This window comes from Gobio gobio (assembly GCF_949357685.1).
Source record: "Gobio gobio genome assembly, chromosome: 19".
Classification (NCBI taxonomy): Eukaryota; Metazoa; Chordata; class Actinopteri; order Cypriniformes; family Gobionidae; genus Gobio; species Gobio gobio.
This window is the reverse complement of record NC_137112.1, coordinates 37,815,374-37,835,509: the sequence shown is the minus strand read 5'-3', so window position 1 is coordinate 37,835,509 and position 20,136 is coordinate 37,815,374. Positions and strand designations below refer to the sequence as shown.

The 20,136-nt window shown below is 36.1% G+C and overlaps 1 protein-coding gene across 5 annotated transcripts in view; it reads left to right on the top strand.

Moving 5' to 3' along the window:
• scml2 (Scm polycomb group protein like 2) overlaps positions 1-20,136 on the top strand; it is a 33,193-nt gene that overhangs the window by 4,323 nt on the left and 8,734 nt on the right. For 4 of the 5 annotated variants that reach the window (XM_079844610.1, XM_079844607.1, XM_079844609.1 and 1 more), the window contains exons 5-11: positions 2,879-3,113; positions 4,191-4,279; positions 4,861-5,104; positions 15,436-15,734; positions 18,014-18,125; positions 18,396-18,599; positions 19,521-19,697. In XM_079844610.1, coding sequence (XP_079700736.1) covers positions 2,879-3,113; positions 4,191-4,279; positions 4,861-5,104; positions 15,436-15,734; positions 18,014-18,125; positions 18,396-18,599; positions 19,521-19,697 — 1,360 coding nt within the window. Of the gene's footprint in view, positions 1-784; positions 818-2,878; positions 3,114-4,190; positions 4,280-4,860; positions 5,105-15,435; positions 15,735-18,013; positions 18,126-18,395; positions 18,600-19,520; positions 19,698-20,136 lie in introns of those variants that run through there. The other variant, XM_079844611.1, reaches the window with a different exon arrangement.

Below are 20,136 nucleotides of genomic sequence, written 5' to 3'. Positions count from 1 at the left end.
TGAAGAATTTGAATTTAATCTGAATTTAAAGAAGTGGAATCAAAATAGAATTATATATATATTAGAGATGCAACAATACAGTTAGTCCACGGTTCAATACATACCTCGGTTTTTTAACCACGGTTTTCGTTTCGGTTCAGTTCTGATGGCTTGTCACATCAGTGTTTTTTGTTATTCTATTCTTAGGCGAGAGGAACAGCAAGAGGTTAAGGAAAAAAAATACTATTTTTATAGCAATACTCTTGCTTTATTTTACTTAAAAGAAAGAAACCCTTGTAAACATTCATATATATATATATATATATATATATATATATATATATATATATATATATATATATATATATATATATATATATATATATATATATATATATATATATATATATATATATATATATATATATATATATGTGTATGAAATTGAATGAATAAATGTAAAAATAAAACACTACATAGACTTCACTATAAAATATACATTGATTCTTATTAAAGCTACTGTATTAAAGTTTTTCAGTCAAGAGCAGTGAGTGATTTTCTCTTTGTCTTTTGTTGTTTTATTAACATTAAAGGGACAGTTCACTCAAAAATGAAAATTCTGTCATCGATTTACTCACGCTCAAGTTGTTTTGAACCTGAAAAAAGTTCTTTCTTCTGTTGACAATAAAATATATATTTGTCCCCATTGACTTCCATTGTAGGAAAAATACTATGGAAGTCAATGGTTACTGTCAATTGTCTGGTTACCAACATTCATCAAAATATCTTCTTCTGTGTTCAACAGCAGAAATGAATACAGGTTTGGAACAACATTAGAGTGAGTAAATAATGACAGAATTTTAATTTTGTGGTGAAATGTAAAACCTTTAAGGACAGCATGTTCACTATTAGGCTGTGCTGCTATCACTTTAAGACCTGCACGCATCCATACAGACACTCATCTGATTTTACTTTCACTTTAGACATAACCAACTGTGTTTATGTTAACCATTTGTGCATTTGACCATATTAGCGCAGTACAATTATTTAGTCCAGTAATCTCATCCTGTTTGGCAGGCTTTTAGTGCGCACGCTCAGAAAAGCACATGTTAAAACCATGAATAAGCACGCGAATGAAATGTTTAACCGGCAAGGCTTTAAAACGCATGCAAAAAATTAACTTCCGTGATTGTGAAAAACTATAGTGTTCCGTGAGCTGTTATCGCACATACCACAGATGGTGAAAGATGGTGGTGCGCACTGCAGCAGCCACACTTCACCGCTGTGAAATCTGGCCTTGTAAGCGTGGCTAAACACCCCCTAACTTTAGTGCATAGTGATTGGATATTTACTCATATCAGTGTGTAGACTCACGGACACACACAAACAGAGCCAATTTGTTGAGAAATATTAATTAATGTTAGATTAATCAAACAAATGCAAAACTGACAAAAACACAATTCACAAGCGCGTATTGTGGCATCCCTAATATATATGTATATATATTGCCAAAAGTATTGGGACACCCCTCCAAATCATTGAATTCAGGTGTTCCAAACCCTTCCATGGCCACAGGTGTATAAAATCAAGCACCTACGCATGCAGACGCTTCTACAAACATTTGTGAAAGAATGAGTCACTCTCAGGAGCTCAGTGAATTCAAGCGAGGCGCACAGAGCGCAGAAGTCGCCAACTTTCTACAGAGTCAATAGCTACAGAACTCCAAACTTCGTGTGGCCTTCAGATTAGCTCAAGAACAGTGCGTAGAGAGCTTCATGGAATGGGGTTTCCATGGCCGAGCAGCTGTAATCCAAGCCTTACATCACCAAGTTCAATGCAAAGCATCGGAAGCAGTGGTGTAAAACACGCCTTCACTGGACTCTAGAGCAGTGGAGACCTGTTCTCTGGAGTGAGAATCACTCCTCTCTGTCTGGCAATACGATGTACGAGTCTTGGTTTGGTGGTTGCCAGGAGAACGGTACTTGCCTGACTCATTGTGCTAAGTGTAAAGTTTGGTGGAGGGGGGATTATGGTGTGAGGTTGTTTCTCCGGGGATGAATTAGAGCAGAGACTGTGAGCCAGACCTTCTCATCCAACATCAGTGCCTGACCTCACATATGCGCTTCTAAAAGAATGGTCAAAAATGCCCATAAACACACTCCTAAAACTTGTGGAAAGCTTTCCCAGAAGAGTTGAAGCTGTTATAGCTGCAAAGGGTGGGCCAACTCCGTATTAAACCCTACGGACTAAGAATGATATGTCATTAAAGGTCATGTGCATGTAAAAGCAGACGTCCCAAAACTTTTGGCAATATAGTGTCCGTATATTGAAAATCTTTGGGATGTGCTGAAGTAGACTTTACATTTACAGAGTGCTCCACTCTTGCATTGTCCTTGACCAAAAATTTCACTTCTTGATGGAAATAAATGTTGATGGACATAAATGTTGTGATGTTATTTCCATCAAGAGGTGCATACATTTTTGGTCAAGATCTTGTATTGACAATGCAAGAGTCAAGCACTGTGTAAAGTCTCCTCCAGCACATCCCAAAGACTTTCAGTGAATTTAAGGTCTGGACTCAGAGGTGCCAATTCATGTGTGAAAATGATTCATCATGCTCCCTCCCAACCATTCTTTCACAGTTTGAGCGGAATGAATCTAGACATTGTCATCCTAGAATATAGCCATGATGTGTCTTCCTACATTTGTTTAAGAAATGAAAAGCTACAAACTCCATCAATTAGGGTTAGAAGAACTGTTGCCAAACATATAACATGCTAGAAACATAATAACCACTCTTAAGCTCTTTTGCACTCTATATATTATTCACACATATATATTATTCACAGTATTTCATTAACATTTCATGGTAATGTTTTCTCTCTCTGTCTCTCTCCAGTCCAGAATTCCTCCCAGTAATGATTTTAAAGTGGGAATGAAAGTGGAGGCTTGTGACCCGAGGAATTCCACCTCTGTGTGCATCGCCACGGTAATGGGGTTAATGGGTGTGCGTCTGCGGCTCAGACTGGATGGCAGTGACAACACCAATGACTTCTGGCGATTGGTTGACTCCTCTGACATTCAACCTATCGGCACGTGCGAGAAGAGTGGCGACATGTTGCAGCCACCACTGGGTAAATTCTGCACTGAAGCATTCTGGGATATAAAACAGCAAAATAAGAAGAACATTGTTTTCCAACTAAAATAATGTAAACACAAACTAAAATATTAGTGGTCAGAATATTAGTGTAAAGGTTCAAAATAATCTTAATCATTTGGTTTTTGAGATCAAATTGCTGTCAATTTAAAGTGTTTTGTGGAAAACAAAGATCCCATATGAGTGATTCTAAAATTGGAGATACTTTTAAATACATTAATAATTAATAATTCAGTGCTTGCCAAACACCTTCCTTTTTTACTTTTAATGAAAAAGTCATTTCTTTATAGTATTGTTTGTCAACTCTTACAGACAAATTAGGCAATGTGTAGAAATAACATTGGTAACAGAGTGTGACGGTAACAGGATTGACCATTTAAAACTTTTTAGCCAAAAATGAATTAAATCATGATTAAAAGACTTTTAAACAACGCACTGTGTGATCAGTGATTAATTCTGTTTTCCTTTTGATATTGTGGTAACAATTTTGACGTTTTACAAAATAGCTCTAGGTGTAAGAACTTTTTAGATTAAAATATTTTCTCAGAGAGAGCACACATATCTTTCAGTGCAGTAATGTTGTGGAATTAGGAAAATTACTATTTAGGGCTTTTATGAATAAAATAAATTAAATATGACCAAAAGTAATATTTACACAATGATAAATTATGAATAAACAACACTCACTAATTCTAACAAGAAATAATGATTTTCAGCTGTATATAAGACACTTTTTTATAGAAAATGTTATATTGTTATGGCCTGTAACATCTTGCAATGAGAAAATAATTAAAATAATAAAAAATATAACCATTTGAATTAAGCAGACAAAAAATAATGACTTTGGACAGCAAAAGCACCTGCAACTATAGAATCACCCATATGATGGTCCTTTGGATAGTTATATAATTTGTATGATTCAAGAACAAAATTGTACTGTGTTGATAAGAATCCAGTCATTCTTCTTTAAATGAAGCACATTATTGATTTGAAAGTGAACTTTTGCCAAGCATATTATGGAAATAATCTATTGCCTGTTTATACCCATCTCCAGGGTTCAGAATGAATGCTTCTTCGTGGCCCATGTTCCTATTAAAAACATTAACTGGGGCAGAGATTGCTCCAGCTTCAGCCTTTAAAAAGGTAATTGCTTCAAATGCTAACCATGTTAACAAGCTTTTCATTATGGAAGCTTGTTTCCGCCACAGAATAGAAAATAAAAAAGGTAATTGCGACTTTTTATCTCTTTTTTTCCTCAGAATTGCGTGATATAAACTCACAGTTGCGCAGTTATAGAACTGCAAGACATAATTTAGCAAACGCGAGCTATAAAGTCAGAATTGCGAGATATAAACTCGTAATTCTGAGAAAAGAAGTTAGAATTGAGAGCTTCCATATTTCATAGTTCTATGAATAAAGCTTTGAAAGAAATGGAAAGTGGAGAGTTTGTTCCCCAGACTGTAACATAGTGTCGGAATCCACATGTACCGGCCCGGATCTGGGCCGACACTATGTTGCTGTCTGGGTCCACTACACAAATTAATATAAATAATGTAACAAATATTTGAACTGTTTAGAGCTTAGCATAAACATAACTTTTTAAAAAGGAAAAAAATATATCTAGGCTATCTTATATTTTGAGGAATCAAAATGAAATACAGTTATATACTGTATTTTGAGATGAAGTTTGTATATGGATGATCTGTTTCCTGTGAATGCCTCAGGAGCCGTCCAAACCCACTCAAAACTACTTCAAACCTGGTATGAAATTGGAGGCAGTGGACCGAAAAAATCCGTACCTCATCTGCCCCGCTACCATCGGAGAGGTGAGAGGGGACAAGATATTCATCATGTTTGATGGCTGGAGAGGAGCGTTCGATTACTGGTGCCTGTATGACTCCAGGGACATCTTCCCTGTGGGCTGGTGTCAACTGACCAACCACGGTCTGCAACCTCCTGGCAACTGCTGTGAGTACAGTCTCTGACCACTAGGGGTCACTACAGTTTTGTGTTTCTTCACTGTGTACAGAGAAACGTCATCGCCTCATGTTGTTTGGGAGATGTAATGGGATGGGGTTGATGTGATCAATCAAGAGAATAGAGAAACCACCTTTTTTATAAATTTACTTCATTATAAAAAGAAGTTTGTTTAGTAATATTTTGTTTCTTTAAGTCCAAGTGAACAGTGACTTTGACTGGTCCAGTTGGCACAATTTTGCAGTTTCTTGCTGATGAAATATTTATAATATAGCCTACATGATTTAGACATTTGAAAACATGTTTTCCAATTTATTTTGATAACTTAATTTACAAAATGAAAATGGCCCATTTTTGTATGGTTAATCTTTTCCACTCAGCTATTTCATACTTAAAAAGACTGTTGTGTAGTGTTTATTACTATTAATTTAATAGATAATTGATGTCAAATGTACAAGAACTCTGAATTCATAAGAGATATGCTATAGTTTTTGGCTAAATTTTATGAATTTTAAAGGTCCCTTCACACCATGAACAGTAACTATAACGATAACAATAAAGATATTTTTGTAAAAAAAATAAAATAAATATAAAAGAATAGCAGTGTGTTAACACCACAACTGTAATGATAATGGCACAGAGAACGATATTGAATAACTTTCAGAAGGATTTTTCAGAAACAATCAGAATCCATCATGCTAGAGCTTGAGCATTAGGTGTCCGCTGGTGTGGACGCAAATATAGCTAGTTGTCGTTACAGTTATCCTCATAGTTATCTTTTTTTTTTCATTTCAAAGATTGCATTGTTCTCTCTCTCACTCGCTCTATTAGGCCTATGTGTGTGTGTGTGTGTGTGTGTGTGTGTATTTGTGAGCAACAAGCACACACTGCAGCACTGCAGACACCTAATTCTTCTTGACAGCAACTTTTACTTAACATGCACACTTTGCTGGACTACACATATCATTTCCTGATGTGCCGTAAATCTAGGATGTGATGGTTTATCGCTGACTGTTGGTGCTGTTCATATGTTTAACCCGTGCTTAAGCAGTTTGTGCAGCTCTGGCAAAATAATTGATGTGAAGTGAATGAAAACTGACTTCTTGATGGATGGTAGTAGTTATGTGTCTCCTATCAGTTCTTCCTCCTCTGAATACTTTCGAGGCATGTTTACTGCTCTCTTCCTGCTTTTACCAGAGCGGACACGACCAGACTGAAAGGATATTGGGTGTTGGGAGACGTTTCCCATTTATCCCAGTCAGAGGGTTCTTTAAGTATGAAGTAGAGCCGCACAATTCTGGAGAAATTGAGAATCTGTGGTCCTTTTTTCCCGCTGTACAAAAGCTATTGTTTCACATACTGTACGTCTTGATGCACTGAATTGAGAAATGATGTGAGGTAGCCAGTGATTTTGGAAAATACATAGAGTTTGATATAGTTTATGGCATCCTAATATTTATTTGTTTGTTTTGCTTGAAAGGCATTTCTCCATTAAAGGGGTCATGAACTGGCTTTTTATTTTTAAAATGTTATACTGTTGTCTGAGGTCAACTTATGACGTTTGCATGGTTTTTACATTCAAAAACTTCATAATGAATAAGTAATAGGCTATTTTCTGCCATAGTTTTGAGACTCTCTCAAGAAACGGTCAGTTTTTATGGGCGTGCCGCACTGAAGACTTGGAAGTAAACGCCCACTGCTAGGATTGGATAAGATTTGCATATTTAATGAGCTTCAGCTCCCCTGTGGTCAGTACATGTGAGAATTGTTTTGAAAGCGTGTGGGGAAACGGCAACCGTAATGAATCGCCCAAGGGACTCACAAAATGTCTTTATCAAACAAACGTAATGATTCATCTCTCATCCACCCGGGATTGATTGGAATGTTATTTTTTTATTAACGTAACTTGGCTCGCCTGATCAGTGAATATAACCGCAAACCGTACACACACACACACGCACGCGCCCTTCCAATATCAAGTCAAGTGAGTGAACAACGCACCTCAAGAAAGGAATCTTATTTCACTATTTAAGACATTTTGGTAGCCCGTCTGAAAAACACATAGCCCCGGGACGTTGGGCTTTGCGAGCACTGGCCCATACATGTCCGAGTCTGATCCCGAATCGCAATGAACCAACAACCCCACAAATAAAGGATTCTTCAGCCTTTGACAGCATGCTAAGGAACTCTATGTTCAGTTAGACGTACACATAATCAATACAATCTGTGACAATGCAATACTATACATTTTTTACTCGCATTAGTGTGTTGCTTCATTCATTCATGTAATTTCATCCTGTCTGCAAATCCAGTCTCTTGTTTACTTACGAATCTGTGGTTAAATGAAGGAACTGACGCGCAAAGTCTTCGCAATGTGAGTTGGATATTCATTAAAAATAAAGTTCATCCATGCATTCATAATATTGGAATCCGAATGAAGCTAATGTGGTATGTTTACTGCTTAGAAATTCGATGCGGTTTAGCTCTATGTAGGCCTATGTCGTGTTAGTGGCATGAGACGGTGGGCGGGGCTACAGAATCAGGCGTTGTTCTTTTTCTGTTGAGGCGGTATTTCACCACACATGACATGTCAAGGTGAGGCATATTCTGAAATCGTAGTATAGTCTATAAAAGCTTTTCTTTGACTAACAAGGACGTTTTCAGCTCTGAAATTTACAGGATATTCTTATTTTACCATGCCCTTTTATATATCAAAAGCTCAAGGGAAAGTTGATTTCTTTATTCATGACCCCTTTAAGATTCTAGTTGAAATAAATATGGCCAAAATAAAGTGATTATGTCTTTGAGACTCAACATAGTTTGAATTGTCTCACAACCATCGGAATTGGCTTTTAATTTGGAACTGTTGTAAATTATTGACAGACTGATTGCTGCACAAGTTTAACTGAGAATGCCAGGATCAATCCAAGACTTGGCTGTACTTTATAGTCTGAATGGTTTAAAAGAGCTTTATTCAACAAAAGACTCGTGCTTTCAAGATTGCTCCTCTTTACCACCAGTAAATTCTGAACTGAGTTCTGCAAAGGTTTCATTTTCTTTGAGGGATAATAATTTAGAATTTATATATATATATATATATATATATATATATATATATTAGGGCTGCACGATTTTGGGAAATATCTAATTGTTTGTTCCCAGGAAATACCTATGGGAAATCCCTAATGTGATGTGATATGAAGTGAGTTAAAACATGTTATTAAATGTTGTATTTGGTTGGACAACAGGTTTATGAACACTTCACATTACTAGTTTGTGAAGATGTTTTACACGTTGCTCAAACTCGCAGTGCTTCCAGACGGAGCAGCGTTTCCTCCTGATCAGAGCCGCTCTTCACTGACACACTGGGCATTTATTTATTTCATTAAAATCACAGCCTGTGCGCTTTCATAATCGCACATAAGCCAAATCGTGATTGTGGTTCGATTTCGATGAATTGTGCAGCCCTAATGTATATATATATATATATATATAGAATACGCCACACTGAACATTTTTAAATGTACTTAATCATATTATTTGTGATCTACTCAACAAAATTGTGTTTCTCTTCTAAACGTGATTTCTTTGCTTTCGATTAATGTAATTCTCTAAAATGTGCAATCTACTAGATTAAATTATTTGGGGTGTATGTGAACCAATTAAGTACTTGAAAATTATTTTTGCCGAAACTGTAGTTCCCAGCATGCTTTGCTTGTGACTATTGATATATGTGCTATTGCTGGTTAATAGAATGAAAGCTAGTTAGTACAGTATTATAAATCAGTCAAGTGACAACAAAAATATACAAAAATAAACTTGTGTTTTCTGATTTGATTAAAGAGGTTGGGTCTCAAGCCCCCTGCACACCACTGTTGTTAGGGAGCCATATTAAAATCATTTTGAGACTATTCAATTGGGTTACCTAAAAATGACTTCATTCTATGATGTTGAAATTATGTGAACAAATTATGTTTTTTAATGTAATTGATTTTTCAGTGACAGATAAATTATATATTCTAAATTTTTATCATATATATCATATTATCATATAATGTATGTATATGAAAATGGTTAAAATAACTTCTGATTTGAATGGAGGTTAGAGCAGGAACTGTGAGTTTATATTTTCCTTTGTGTGTGATTTGTCTTCATTTGCCTTGCATAGTAGTTTTAACTGATCATTAGTGAATACCACCTTTCTAATGAGCAGTCAGTGAAAAAAAAACTTGTCTGTTGATGTCTTATTTTTTTCTGTATTTCTAGTTTTTCTTGCTGGGTTTTACCTCAGGCGTAGAGCACACTGTGTGTGCGCAGATGTGCATATATTAATAATGTAGCCAAGAACAACAGTAATACGTGCTTAGTACAATGGAAAGGCGAGCTCTGGACACATGACAAAGGATTCGCTTGTGGTTCAGATCTGTTGCAGTTAGTAACGGATAACTTAAGCATTTACTTAAAAAAAAAATTGTTTCAACTGAATTACTCTCCAAAAAGGAATGTGCTGGTTTGTGTTAGAAAACGTCTTCTGAGTTTGTTTTAATTCAGGTCATCAGTTCAATTTATGTTAGAGCTCAAAGATTCAGCCTGTGGCTGTGCCACATAGGAAGCACATTTATTACAGTGTTTAAGAGACAATGAAAGAAAAATGGTCTGTCACGTCTTTTTTTTCTCTCATCTCAGATTGATACAATATTGATTGAAAAAAACAAACATCCCCACTGAGTTTGGCGTTTTTGAATTTCTTTGGTTTTAATTATTAATTTTAAAACGCAAGAATCAGCCTGCCTACTAATGTGCAGAACGAATTTAAAATGAATTTAATAATTATTTTATTTCCAACATATCTTTATTTTATTTTTTGGGGATTTTAATTACATTGTTTCCTTTGTAATGAACTGGGAAATATTTGACTGCTTTTTAAATAATAATAAATTGCTTTAGTTCAGAGCCTAAAACAATAATCCATTATGATTATGTGGCATGCTTTGCCTAAATGATCTTCTTCATGCCTCATTTTAAGTTATTTTTAGAGGTGTTTATTAGCACTAGATATGCATTCACCTCTGCTCCTGTTCTTCTCACACCTACAGTGAGAACAATAGGGCAGGTTTTCTTAATAAGTGTTGGAGCTTTCACACATCTCACACACTTGGGTGGCTTAATGCATTTAAAATAAATGTGTGAGACAAAGCAGACAAATCCAATTAGACTCTACAGGCCTGTTTGTGTATTTGTAATAATCTCCACTATACATTTACGCAATTTCACAGGATACATCAAGGCGTTGAGCTGGGTTTGTTTGGTCTGCTGAATGGGGTTTGGGATTACGACTGGTACCAGATTGAGGTGTGGGTTGGGTACCAGACTATACCCGCCGGGTGTGTAAGAAAGCACATAAATACTTCCAGCAGGAGCATCATTCATGCCTCTCAGGACCCGTTTGCTTCAAACTGGGCGCTCTGAATCTGATCTTCATTAACCTTTTACCCCCTTCAGCCCTAAAAGCCTGGGAGGAGCTTTGAAATGGCAGGAGACTGATTAGTATGGGATGTTGAATGTAAATGTGATAGTTTGTCAGAGTTAATAACAATCCTATTATGCCAGATTTATATAAATAACATTTTTAAAAATTTGAACGTGATGTGGAATGTTTTCTTGTCTTGTTTTTTGTACACATGGTTAAAAAAATATTATTATTATTAGTAGTAGTAGTAGTAATAACAACAACAATAATACATTTCATTATTTTTTATAAATGTTAGCTCAAAATCTTAAAGGAAAATACTATTACTACTACTACCAATGGTTGTTATTATTATTAATAATCATTTTTAATTTAGTTTTAACATTGTCTACAGTTTGATTTTTTCAATAAATAAACAATGAATGAATGAATGTAACATTTATAATGAATTAATTATATTAGTATTATTATTTAAAATTTAGATTCAAGACTTAATCTACATGTTGATTTAACATTCCTAAAAATACTTTATAATAATAATTATTATTATTATTTAAAATGTAGATTTAAGGTTTAATCTAAGTTGATTTAACATTCCTAAACAATGACTATGTTCGATGTAAATAAATAAATGTTAAATCAACATGTAGCCTATATAATACATGTTAAATAATAATAATAAAAGTAATTATTATTTATGAATATTACATCAAAATGGACATTATTAAAGATAAATTATATTTGTATTTAATAAAATACAAATAAGCTGCTCTTTAATTCAATTGAATATTTTATTCTATTTTAATATTTCTGTAATTTGGCGCCCAGTTGAGGACTGTCAACACTGGCTGATAACATGAATTCCCCGCCCCCCACCATCTCCCTCCTCATCCTCCTCCTCCTCCTCCACTCCTCGTCCCCGCCTCCATATTAATCAGATATTGCCCGATCAGGGCTCCACCGGCACGGGCTTTGTCATGCGCTTCTGCCACTACCGCTGCTGTTCAAACCGGGTGCGAAAGTGAGCGCGAGCTCCGGTTGTTATATTGCTGTAAAACCAGACATTCTCAACCAAGGGATAGATTTACCCCGCATTCGTTGGTGCACAACGCGGATATAGTTGAAAGTTGGCGTTTTGGTGAGTTCCTCTGGCGTATTCCGAGGCTTTTGTCTCTGATGTCTGTTGCTTTGTTTTAGTGCCTTGTGCATTTAGGTCACATGAGTTTAATTTGAGTATATTTTTTTGCAAAGGGCTCTTTCCTGTTGCGTTCAGTTAGGCTCTTCCTCTTGTAGTGGACTTACGCTCCACTTTTATTCCTCTATTTGTGAAAAGCATTCATTGAGCTAAAAGACTATGGCAAGCCGTTTTGATATTGATTTCGTTAAACCAACCAGTGTCTATCTTTATTTTACTAGTATTTATGTTTATTTACAAGTAATTCAATAGTGACTAGTGTTTTTTCCCCCCTTAAAATACTCTAATAACTCTTTATTAGGTACAAGTACGTATTAGTAATTAGTATCTATTCAATTATTCATTCATATTTATTCTTTGAATGCTAGTATGCACTACTTTTTTTTGCAGTATGCAGGGATTTGTTAGAATTGCTACTACATGGTTTGGTTAAATCTTACGGGATAGATACCAGCAACAATTGGAATACATACCAGCCTGAAATGAGTAGTTAATCTGAACCACAAATTCCATAGCAAAACTGCAACGTGCAATGAAGTTGTCAATATACCAGCATGTGAAATATTAGCATGCGGTAAATAATTATTTGTGACCAGTTGAATAGATGCTTATAACTGTTGGATTAAGTACTAAAATGCTAGTCACTCTTGGACTTCTTGCTAGTAATAAAAAAGTAAGCTACTAGTAACAAATAAAATGGATAATATTAAATGATAACATGGCTTGCCACAAAAAAGAATCCTTTTCAGAAAAAGTTAAATTGTGTATATGGTCATCTATAAGGTGATCTATTGATAATTTGACTATAAAGTTTCTGTAAATGTATGTTTTATGCTAAGCTGAATTTACTTCTCAGGTTGTTTTAGGTAGACAATAAATAAATATGCATCAGGTAGATTTATTCAATATAACTGATAAGCTATAACTTCCAGCAGAATGGAAGAAAAAAAATCCTGCTGACTTAAAGGACTAGTAGAATTACAAAGGAAAAGCTCAGATGATTATATATATTTTTTTATGTACAGAAGCTGCACAACTATTTTAAAGCTTTTGTTGAACCGCGAGAGCTGTTTTGACTTCAGCTTTTTAACCGATTGCATTGTTTCATTAATTTGCCTGGGGCTCAGGGAACCCTATATCCCCTTTTACCACACACACACACACACAGACATATGCATGCACAGACACACACACTTTTCGGCGTTACTCCCCCACAACATGTGGTTCTAGTTCCTGCTGAGCTGAAGCCGCCGTCAGCCGTAGACGGATTGCCCGGGCGTTCGGGTCTGGTGTGGGGCGAAATGTAAATATTGTGGAAGAGATGGAGTGATTACACTGGTTTTGCCCGGACACCTTCGTTCCACATCAGTCGCAACCTCTCCCGTGACCAGACAGCCAGAAGAGTGTGTGTCTGTCTGCACTGGGAGTCAACTTGGAGGTCACTGGGTCACGCTGCAGCAGACTGTAGAGGAGTTATTTTTGTGATCTGCAATTGAGAAGCTGATTTGCTCCATTTTTAAATGCATTGGGTTATTTTAGAGTGGGTAAAGTTTGTTTTTGCATTGTCCATGACCGAGCTTCTGAAAGCCTTTGCGTCTGTTTTGCATGCCCATTGTGCATTTATGTGCGCTTAATAAGCTTGATTCCTCACGTGCCTACTTATATTAATAGGGTATTTGAATGAGAATCGCCCACTTCCCGACCTTCAAATGAAAGAAAACACTTGTCCATTCCTTGCACGCTTGCTCTCCTCTCCTCATTAAACGTCTGCGTGGCTCCGGCTTCATTTCTCTTCCCGTTTCCCTCTCGAGGCCCAGGAGAGCAGCTGCACGTAGGACTCTGTGAAAGCTCCCAGATGTACTTAGCAAAGCCGGCTTCTGCTGACCGCCCGTCAGCCGCCCTGTAATACGAGAAGTTTATCTGATCTTAGAGATGGCCCATACAGAAGCAATAATAGGGGGATTTGATGGCATTGGTGTGTTTGATTTCACTCCAATGTTGTTTGGTACTTCAAAAGTGTCGACATGTGCTGTTTTGTTTATGCTGAACTGCAGATATTCATTGTGGGTTTTTGAGGAAACCGAAAATAATTTATTCGGTGCGCGCAGATACAGTTTTTATTAGGAAACTCGCATGCATTTGATGAATTTACAATGAACTTATAACTCGGAGCACTGTCTATTGTCTTTTTATAGTTTATTTTGCCCTGTCGTTTCTTGTACATCTGCTTGGCAAATCACCTTTTTTTTTTAGAACATAATTTTTTATTATTTTGTCTTTATTCAGTACATTACAGATGTCTTCTTTTAACACCACGCATTACTTGAAAATATTTTTTCTAAGGAAATATGAAGCGCTTTAATGATGTAGCGCTTCAAATGAAAACCGTAAGGTGCTCTTTTAAATGAGACTATAAAGTAGGCACTGCATTTTAAACCAGCAACAAAATGAATAATACATTACCTTGCCCGCTCAGAAATATTCATAGAAAATTGTTTGCTGCTCTGTGCAAGATAAAATTGACTTCGAAATAAGATGCAAAGATGCAGTTTTAGCTGTGAACTCCTTCCATAGCCCTTACATACTCGTCATATCTTGTCCCACAGCGTGATAACGCGCTCATCCAGGTGGTGAAGGGGGTTATTCTTTCTCCCGATAATGAGGATTACCTGTTGGCCACAGAAAAGAGGCCTTTGACCAGAAAGCCATTCGGGGGAGGCCCACAAAACAATAGGGTGCTGAAAAGCACATGCCTCCTGTGGGGCACAATGGCCAGCTGAAACTGTCTCTCCTCACTCTAGACGACTCAATTTTTGCGCTCCCTGTATTTAAACAGCCACTTTCCGGGGCTGTAATGTGATGCTTCTAATATGCAAAATGGCCTCTGAGGAAGAGAATTCAGCAGTATGAAGAAACGGTCAAATTCAAAAGGAAAATATCAAAGTTTGTGGCTCGACTCATTCAAACAGCAGAAAAAGTGACTTTTTAAAAAATGTATTCTTTTATTTATATATGCATATAACATTTTTAAAAATGTATTTATTTGACTATTTTTGTATTTTTATAAATATAGTATGGATGCCTGTAGGTTTGTGTTGGGGTGGGGGTTGTCTTATTCATGAGTTCATTGGATATTGTGATAGCAAATGGCGATGCTTTGTGAGACACAGATGGGTGGAATGATTGCAGTAAGAGTAAATAATTTCATGTTGAATTTAAGTGTAAATCTCATTTAACTTGTGGATATTGTGGCAATAGGGCTCAATGTGCAAACTAATGTGTAACTTTGGTTTATAGTCATCTTGTGGGTTGTACTATATTGTAGTAACCAGTTGATGCTTGTGATGAATAACCAGTTGATTTTAGTAGTATTAATGGTGGGTCTATGGTACAGTGATGGTATTGTATTACTTCAATATAAACCATAGTACAGTATGATAAACATATTCATAAACCATATTTTGTTTACATTAAACAGTAGCACTTTCATGAATTTTTTTTGTAATTATGTCCAAAAAATGCTGTAATGCCATGGAAATTGATGGAATTGATTTTTTTTTTACAGCTAAATTATAATTAGATTAAAATCTTTAATTGGCATAACTTTATTCGAATATTTTTGTATAATATATATATTTTTTTCTCCCCCACCTTTAGTCAATTACCCGAAGAATCTTACTCCGGCATTGGGCCGGTCCAGTCATTCTTGGCGCCCGATGCAGTCCCCGTATCGTCTGCCGCACCCTCTGCCCCCTCTGCCAGTGCGCAAGGGGGTACGAGGAAGGAGACCTAAGAGCCAGACCATCGCAATGCTGAAAGCAGCAGCCGAGGCCGCAGCAGCTGCAGCCACCACGTCGCAGAACGGCCAAACGCAGTCGAATGGAGCCAAGAGTCCCATGAGCTTACAGCTCACACCCAAACCATATAAAAAGAGAGGACCCAAACCCGGCAGCAAGGTACAACTGCTTTTTTGTGGTCGGATGGGTCAGTCAATGAGTTTAACTGGGGATTGTTTATTTATTTGATGATATTTACAGTTATAATCTTAAAGGGATAGTCCACCCCTAAATGAACAAGTGTTGTTACAAGATACGATGTTGGACAACAAGTTTTAATGAGAATTGCGCAAGATAGAGACCGATGGCATTTAGCATCGACTCATGTGAGAGCCCACATTGAAGTGTAAAAAACTGCATGGAGATATGGTGAGAAAAAAAATAAATAAATAAATAAATAAATAAATAAATAAATAAATATATATATATATATATATATATATATATATATATATATATATATATATATATATATATATATATATATATATATATATATATCTCCATCCTCCTGGGACCCAGACAATTTTTGTTTTTTGAATTTAGTATTTTTTCATGTCATTACATTGTTTAGAGCCTAAGAAACTAATGGAAAAAGGATTTTTGAAAAATTATATTTTATTCATACCCAAATTGCATGTATAGGCAAAAACAATGGGATTTATTTTTAATTCACCAATCAATTTTTAGGTTTCAGGATTTTTTATAAACAAACTTTGTTTAAAGATTATTCTGAACTATGTTATGAAAGATATAACGAAATGCATTGATATACCATTTTACTTTATGCAATATGTGGGTAGAGTGGCCATACTTGAGTTTTCCCATTCAATACAATGGATCTATACACTGCATCTAATTTGCATATTAATGTGTTCTTGGTGCAACATGTAATGAAAAAAGTATTTAAACAGCCACTTTCCGGGGCTGTAATGTGAAGCTTCTAATATGCAAAATGGCCTCTGAGGAAGAGAATTCAGCAGTATGAAGAAACGGTCAAATTCAAAAGGAAAATATCAAAGTTTGTGGCTCGACTCTTACTTTTTTTTTTAATTTATGTATGCATTTAAAATTTTAAAAAATGTATTTATTTTACTATTTTTGTATATTTATAAATATGGTATGGATGCCTCTAGGTTTGTGTTGGGGTGGGGGTTGTCTTATGAGTTCATTGGATATTGTGATGGCAAATGGCGATGCTTCGTGAGACACAGATGGGTGAAATTATTGCAGTAAGAGTAAATCATTTCATGTTGAATGTAAGTGTAAATCATCTAATTTAACTTGTGGATATTGTGGCAATAGGGCTCAATGTGCAAACTAATGTAAAACATTGGTTTATTGTCATCTTGTGGGTTGTACTATATTGTAATGAACATGTAATGAAAAAAAAGTGTAATAATGGGACTAATAATTGGCAACATTTTCATAATATCTAATATTTCATAGCAATATTGATATGTCATTTCTTTCCCTTTTCACTTATGTCTCCAAAATGCCTGATGAAATTGATTTAAGTCCTGGCGTCCACTACAGTGGACATTTATGAAATCAATGCCCTGTTTTGTAACAGAAAGTCATATTTTGATTAGAAACCCCTTCACATTTTCCTGAGATGTTGATTTATAACAATCAATTTGAAAATTAATCAGATTTAAATTATAATTAAAAAATATTATATTTCCATAAGAGTGCTAAACATTAATGTCAGCCGTTTTTAAAGAAACTAAGAAGTTGCTGTCCTGATGAAACATTTGATATCCCTGCAAAGCCTTGGATGTGCTCTTTACAGGACATCCAGACTTAAAACTGTGACATCATGTATGTCAGAGAAATTCACTAAAATATAATGTCCACTACAGTGGACAAAAGTCTATTTGTGGTAAATACTAGATGATTAGGAGCATAGATGAAAATTGGAAATGAGAAATGTTTGCTTAATTACTAAAATTACCTAAACTAAAACTGAAAGAAGAAACTAAATATACATAAAATAATAAAAAAGCACATGGAACACAAAATGAGAGATTTTGATGGTTATTTTTTTTTGCCAACATAATGGAATTTTAATTTTAATAGTATAAAAAAATAAAACAGGGAAAAAAATAAGAAAATTGCCCTGGTAACTGATCATTATGCAGCTTTTGTTTGATTTGAGGGTGGGTCGTATGTCATGAGTGATTTATCTAAATTAAACATTAACACTTCTTCTATAATTCTTCCCCATGAACGGTACGTTAAACATGCTGGATTCGCAATCAAGATAAGGCCTTTGTACTCTTCTGCCATTGTTTTGAGATTTAGAAGGTGGGCAAATGATAGTGGGGTTGTTTTGTGAGTGTGCATTTGTTTGTTTTTTTGTTTTTTCATTTCTCCCTCTCTGTCTTCTGCCTTTACAGAGGAAACCAAAGGTTCCTCATTCACTTTCAAGCCCCACGTTGTCTTCCTCAGTGTCAGATGGAAGACTGTCTAGTCTACAGACAACAAGAGACTCAGGAGTTGTGTCCACAGGTAGGCTTTTGTCTTACTGCTTTTCAATATAGTTAAATGTACTCTAAAAGCAAATCTAAGGTCATGTTTTTGCAAACATCATAAACAAGCTCTGACACTTAATACAGCAATGTGGTTCATCAGGTTGAAGTAACACCCCCCCCCCCCCCCCCCCCCCAGATAAACCTCTGCATCTTAATTCTCCACCATGTACTCTTGGGCCATGTACTCCGCAATATTCTGATGGTTTTGCATTGTGTTGTTCGCTTCATCCACTCTCACCTCTTCTAGTTTGTGTGTACGTGAATAAACACGGAGATTCGGGGCCGCATCTGGACCGTAAGCTGTTGTTGCAGCTGCCTGATCATTTCGGCCCGGGCCCTGTGAACACGGTTCTCCAGCACTCGGTCCAAGCCTGCGTTGATTGTGCATTTCAGCCCAAAGCTCTGTTTGGCTTCCTGCAGTCTCAGTCTGATGGTGGGGAAATCATCAGAGGTTAGTTTGGATCTGCTTTAGAGTTTGTGTGATCTGTGTTTCATTTAAGGGTCAATTTTACTGTCTTGTTAATAACCTTTTCACTAATATTTAAGAATATTAAAAGGGGAAATGTGCAGCAGAGTTTTATATATATATTATATTATGATATTTCAGTTTTCAGAGAAAATGTCAGACTAAACCTAAACCTGAAAGTTACTTGACATGGCCATGACGTGATGCATGTTTTAACAAAGATGAAACATAGTTTGAAGAAAGTTAATTTTTCAACCTAAAGGGAGTCAAATGTGCCCGAACTGGAAGAATCATTCACAATCTAAAGTGTTTTGAGAGCTGAATGACATATTGATCTAAGATTTAAGCTCTATTTGAATAAGTATAGTCGAGTCTTATTTTAAGACTGTCAACATGTGTGTTTTACAGTAAAGAAAAAAAGTAAAAGCATGGGTGTGTGATTGACCTGAAAAGAGAAGGGTGTGTGTGTTTAAAGAGAAGCCTGTGTGTGTGTGTGTGTGTGTGTGCACAGCTGATGTCATCAGACTGCGAGTAATAAGGGATGACATCTGTGTGTAACCTGGTTTGGATCATTTGATTGGGGTGTCCCTAGGGGAAGTGTGCGTATGTGTATGCGTGTCTATATTTGTGTGTGTGCAGGGGGTGGGGCCCACGCTAGGACTGTAGAGCCATCTGCTGCAACGCCATGGCCCCTTAATCGGCACCCATTTAGCCAGATCACCCCCCCCCCCCCAAACAATTTATAAATGCTGTTTAGAAAATATAAGCATTTGGAGGCTTGGGACTAGTTTTTTTTAAAAAAAGTGATATATTCATGAGAAGCATACTAAATTATACATGCATTCTGTGTGACCTGTTTAAGATTAATAGTGTTTTTAATTTTGCACCAAATATATTTTCATTCAGTTCGCTCTGAAGGAGGAATCCACTACGTCAAGCTCCCCACTGCGTCCAGTGCATCGTTCGTTCTGCGCTTTCTAGAAACTCTGTGTCACCATCTGCAGTGTGATAACCTGTTCAGCAGCCAACCGTTCAGTCCACTAGCCACTAACACACACACACCGTATGAAAGGAGCAAATCAGGTATGTGTAACTGAAACTAAAACTAAACAGTCATTTAAAGCTAAAATATAAATATTTAATGAACAACTTAGTGCCCCTATTATGCCATTTTAAACATTCCTTATTTTGTTTGGGAAGTCTCCTAAATGTTTTACAAGCATCTATGGTCAAAAAACAGTTTAATTGTCTTATAATATACACTGCATCATCACCTCTTTCCTCACAGTGTCTAAAACGGTTTGATCAAGGATTCAGTCTTTCTAAACCCCTCCTTTCTGAGAGTCTACTCTGCTCTGATTGGTCAGATGGCCCAGTCTGTTGTGATTTGGTCTACCACTTACAGCATGTGTCGGAAACCAATTTCCCATTACCATATCTAAATTTCACTTGCCTTCGAGGCCTCCAGGCAGGTCATTGGGCTGGCATTATGCAAAAAAATTTACAAACCTACGTAGATATG